The 4,729-nt window shown below is 43.5% G+C and overlaps 1 protein-coding gene across 2 annotated transcripts; it reads left to right on the top strand.

Annotated features, from left to right (window-relative positions):
• The first annotated feature begins 1,999 nt into the window (after nucleotides 1-1,999).
• On the top strand, nucleotides 2,000-2,967 carry LOC101710891 (transforming protein RhoA-like). Of its 2 annotated transcripts, XM_087189618.1 has the most exons (2): nucleotides 2,006-2,164; nucleotides 2,417-2,967. In XM_087189618.1, the coding sequence occupies exons 1-2, from the start codon at nucleotides 2,009-2,011 to the stop codon at nucleotides 2,588-2,590; spliced, it is 330 nt and encodes a 109-aa protein (XP_087045744.1). In that variant the 5' UTR covers nucleotides 2,006-2,008; the 3' UTR covers nucleotides 2,591-2,967. The 2 variants fall into 2 exon arrangements, with proteins under 2 accessions (XP_087045745.1, XP_087045744.1); XM_087189619.1 differs by having other exon boundaries at nucleotides 2,000-2,967.
• The last annotated feature ends 1,762 nt before the right edge of the window (nucleotides 2,968-4,729 follow it).

Raw genomic sequence — 4,729 nt, 5'->3', positions numbered from 1 at the left:
AGGTGCCCAGGTAGATCACCTGAGTCCCACAACAGATTTCTCCATGCCCCAGATGTATACTAGCAGCTCTGCCTCTGCATGATGATCAGGATTAGTCATCCCTCTCTAGATGTGCCTTCTCTTTTTGCCAGCATGTCTCTTAACACAAGAAGCCTGAAGTGCTCAGGGGCAGCCTGCTGAAGTTTCAGTGGGACTCATTTTCTTGGAGTTCCACTTAAGGTTCAGTGGTCCTCCTTGGAGGAGTGGACTCCCCCCACTACAATCACACCTAGTCTAATGCATCAGCTACTGTAAATGGGGATAGGCAGCAGAAACCCTCTAGGTAGGCTATTGGGAGTGATGAAAATAGGATCATCTTTGCTTGGATCTTGTTATTCTCCGTCCCGTGAATTCTTTTCACTAGGAACATTGCACCCTGGAGGATGATATCCTTTTCTTACAAAGTGTTGGCTTTGGTGTTTAGGCCTGTTTTCAACAAGCCTATTCTAATTCTCTATCTGGCCAGCAACTTCTGCATAGTGTGGTACAGTATGTGATAAAGCCAGGGGAAATCTGTGCCTAAGGGCCCACTCACTCTCTTTCGCCACAATGTGGGTTCCCTGGTCAGATGGATTGTGTGGGATCCCATGTTGGTGGATTAAATGCACCACAAGTTCTTGGATACTAGTACTGGCAGAGGCTCTGTAGGCAGGGAATATTTGTCTATTGTTGTCTGAAAAAAATAGAATGCAAGAGGCCTAATGTATTCAGCTGCTCACTGAGTAGCTGTTTGTCCCTTTGGGGCATAGGGTCCCAGTGATGACTCAGCACTGGTTTCTATTGCCCTTACATTGGACATTCTAGTGAGATCAGCTCTGGTAAGAGGTAGCCCATGCAGGTGGGCTAATGCACAGACTTCATCTGTCTTCCCCGTGGAAGCAAACATTTCAGCAATGGGATGGCTAATGATAATAGCCTATCAACATCAACTAGCAGAGTCATTTGGTCTTTTAGTGCACCTTTCGTAATTATTCCTGGTGGGTACTAATGGGTAATCCATAGGTCTTTATACTTCATGCCTATTCTCATATGTCTATGCACAAATATATATGCTTCTTAATATATTTAGGACACCCAAAACCAATTATTTCTATTTTATCCTTTTGAGCATTCATCATTTAAACTTTCCCATTCTAACTTTTATATAATTTTCTCCTCAAAGACTACCATTGACTTGGTGACAGAATTCCCAAATGTCAAGATTCCTTTCAATTGAAAAAACACAATTTAAGCTTGTTTTCTTTAAAAGGTTAATAATTTGCTTTCACTTTTTCTTCATATATTCTAAGGACCCTATTCCTAATAGTGTTTAAAGAATATCAGGTTGACCCAGGCATGGTGGTGCAGGCCTATAATCCCAGCCCCTGAGAAGCTAAGGCAAGAGAATTGTTAGTTTGAAGCCATACTGGGCTACATAGCAAAACATTGTCTCTGAAAAAAAAAAAAAAAAGAAAGAATATTGTGCTGTATTATAAAATTTGTCTTTTAGAATGTGTAACTTATCAGGGCAGAGAAAATGTTGTACTTTATGAGATTAATATCCATTATAGAAATGTGGATGAAAAGCAAAGCCTTCTTATTCTGAGAAGTAAGTCCCTGACTTATGAACAAGTTCCATTCCAGGAGAAGATGCATAAATTGGATTCATTCTAAAGTCCAACAAAGTGAGTCTTATACGCCTTCAATACAAATATATAATGCAGACTTGCTCTGGCTCCAGCCTGCTGGGTTCTCTGGCGCGTGCACGTAGCTCCCCGCCCTCTCGTCACCACTCGCCCTCGCTCGCTCCCATGCCCAAGCCCGCTGTCCCCTGAGGCGGTTCTCTCCTTAGTCTGCCTTTGGCTCTGGAGCTATCTGCCCGCCCTAGGCCAGACTCCGGGTCGTCGCCTGAGCCTTTCATCTGAGAACTTCAAGGTACTTTGCACAAGTTTGCAACACAAGCCTGTGTTTTGCAGTACTTTTGTAAGTGATGGCGGCCATCCAAAAGAAACTGGTGATTGTTGGTGATGGAGCTTGTAGCAAGACATGCTTGCTCATAGTCTTCAGCAAGGACCAGTTCCCAGAAGTATATGTGCCCACGGTGTTTGAGAACTGTGTGGCAGATATTGAAATGGATGGAAAGCAAGTAGAGTTGGCTTTGTGGGATACAGCTGGACAGGAAGATTATGATACCCTGAGGCCTCTCTCCTACCCAGGCACCGATGTTATACTGATGTGTTTCTCCATTGACAGCCCTGATAGTTTAGAAAATATCCCAGAAAAATGGACCCCAGAAGTAAAGCATTTCTGTCCCAATGTACCCATTATCCTGGTTGGAAACAAGAAGGATCTTCAGGATGATAAGCACACAAGACGGGAGTTAGCCAAGATGAAGCAGGAGCCAGTGAACCCTGAAGAAGGCAGAGATATGGCAAGCAGGATTGGGGCCTTTGGGTACATGGAATGTTCAGTGAACACCAAAGATGGAGTGAGGGAGGTTTTTGAAATGGCCACAAGAGCTGCTCTGCAAGCCAGGTGTGGGAAGAAAAAATCTGGTTGCCTTGTCTTGTGAAACCTTGCTGCAAGCACAGCCCTCATGCGGTTAATTTTGAAGTGCTGTTTATTAATCTTAGTATATGATTACTGGCCTTTTTCATTTATCTATAATTTACCTAAGATTACAAATCAGAAGTCATCTTGCTACCAGTATTTAGAAGCCACCAATGATTATTAATGATGTCCAATCCATCTGACCTGCCAGGATCCTTCTGACACTGCTCCAACAGTCCTCTCTGCACTCCACCTGACACACCAGGCACTAATTCAAAGAATTTCTTAACTTCTTGCTTCTTTCTAGAAAGAGAAACAGTTCGTAACTTTTTTGAATTAGGCTGTAACTACTTTTTAACTAACATGTCCTGCCTCTGTAATCTGTCAGTTGCAGGGAACTCTGAGTCCTCACTTCAGAGCCTTACTCCTCATGGAGTTCATTAGCCTAGCTCTGGGGTGGGCATCCAGTTTTTTTTGAAAACATGCTCAGCCAGAAGCCCCAAGTCCATGCAGCTATGGCAGTTACAGTTCTGTGGTTTTGTGTTAGTTACCTTATTGTTACTATGTAATTAGTGTCACTTAATGTATGTTACCAAAAACAAATGTATCTACCCCAGACTAGATGTAGTATTTTTTTTATAATTGAATTTCCTAATACTGATATTTGTCATTCCCACAGAGAATGTATTGCTTTTTCTGGGGGAAAAAAAAAAAGTTATTTGGAAATAAAGTCAGATGGAAAATTCATTTTTAAAATTCCCATTTTGTCACTTTCTCTGATACAAGAAGGCTGTTGCCTCTTTTCAGCCCTACATATCCCAGTGCCCCTCTCCAGAACTGGGTTAGTAAGTAGGAATTTGGTTTGAAAATGGCATAGCCTGGGGCTAGGAATTTAGCTCGGTGGTACACCGCCTGCCTCACAAGTGCAAGGTCCTGAGTTTGATCCCCAGTACCAAAAAAAAGGCATAGCCTTTCTCACCTGAACTGCAAGGCCCAGCTGTAATTCACAGTGCTCCTTTCTCCTCACCTACCCAGGTGCCCTCCCCAAGAAGCCATCGGTTCTCAGGGATGGCACTCGGTTTTTCTCTTCTCTCCAGCTGACTAAACTTTTTTTCTGTACCAGTTAATTTTTCCAACTAATAGAATAAAGGTAGTTTTCTGAAAAAAAAATATATATATGTATAATATAAAGCATAAAAATATTATAAACTTTTACAGTTATCTTAAAATGGTGGTACAGTACAACTGTAAGTAAGCTATTTTTACTTTGACAGTTATTTTAAAATGGTGATACAGGGCTGGGGATTTAGCTCAGTGGTTCCGGCACCTGCCTAGCAAGCACAAGGTCCTGAGTTCGATCCCCAGTACCAACAAAACAAAACAAAACAAAAAATGGTGATACAATACAGTATAATATTTTCACTTTTGTTTCCATGGATATTGCTTTGTGCTTCCTAGCAGTCCCCTCCACATCACCATGGCTTTTCCTCTTGCATTTGGACATCCTGGGCTCTGACTGAGCAGTGTGCATTATTGCACTATACAGTAAGCACACAGCAGCACAACTGTAACAATGTCTGGCAGACATGTGAGCTACTTCCACAATTTCTTTATATGTGCAAATGTTCCTAATGTGAGGACCATTTGTATCGGCGAAAGTTTGCAACTTGAAGGTTCATAAGTTGGGAACTTGCATATTATTTTCCACATGAATTTTTGAACCATTCAAAAAATATTGTGGGTTGGGCCTGCCCTGATACCATCAGTAAGTGGCTGCAGATGCCAGTGAGAAGCCAGTGCAGACCAGAGTGGTGGGGCTGCAGACAGGTTCAGCCAGGGCCCCACCTCAACCCCAGTGACTTGGGCCCACATGCCCCAGCCAAAGGCCTGCCTGGAAAAGAGCAGTATAAGCACATAAGCAACAGCCAGAGGCCGGCCCAGATTCCATCCACAAGTGCATGCACACCCCAGCCAGAAGCCTGCTCAGACACCAGTGACTGGGGTGCACAGACCACAGCCAAAGGACCTTGCAGACAACAGCTATGTAGTGGGGCAGGGGGTAGGCAGAGGCACACTTAGATATCATCCTAAGTGTGCACAGGCCCCATCCAGAACTCCACCCAGACAACAGGGCAGCGGAGGGATCCAGAAGGCCATGACT

The sequence above is a fragment of the Heterocephalus glaber genome, unplaced genomic scaffold (assembly GCF_053883595.1).
Source record: "Heterocephalus glaber isolate CG9 unplaced genomic scaffold, H.glaber_assembly_v1.0 deba00001543, whole genome shotgun sequence".
Classification (NCBI taxonomy): Eukaryota; Metazoa; Chordata; class Mammalia; order Rodentia; family Bathyergidae; genus Heterocephalus; species Heterocephalus glaber.
This window is presented reverse-complemented; position numbering and strand designations above follow the sequence as displayed.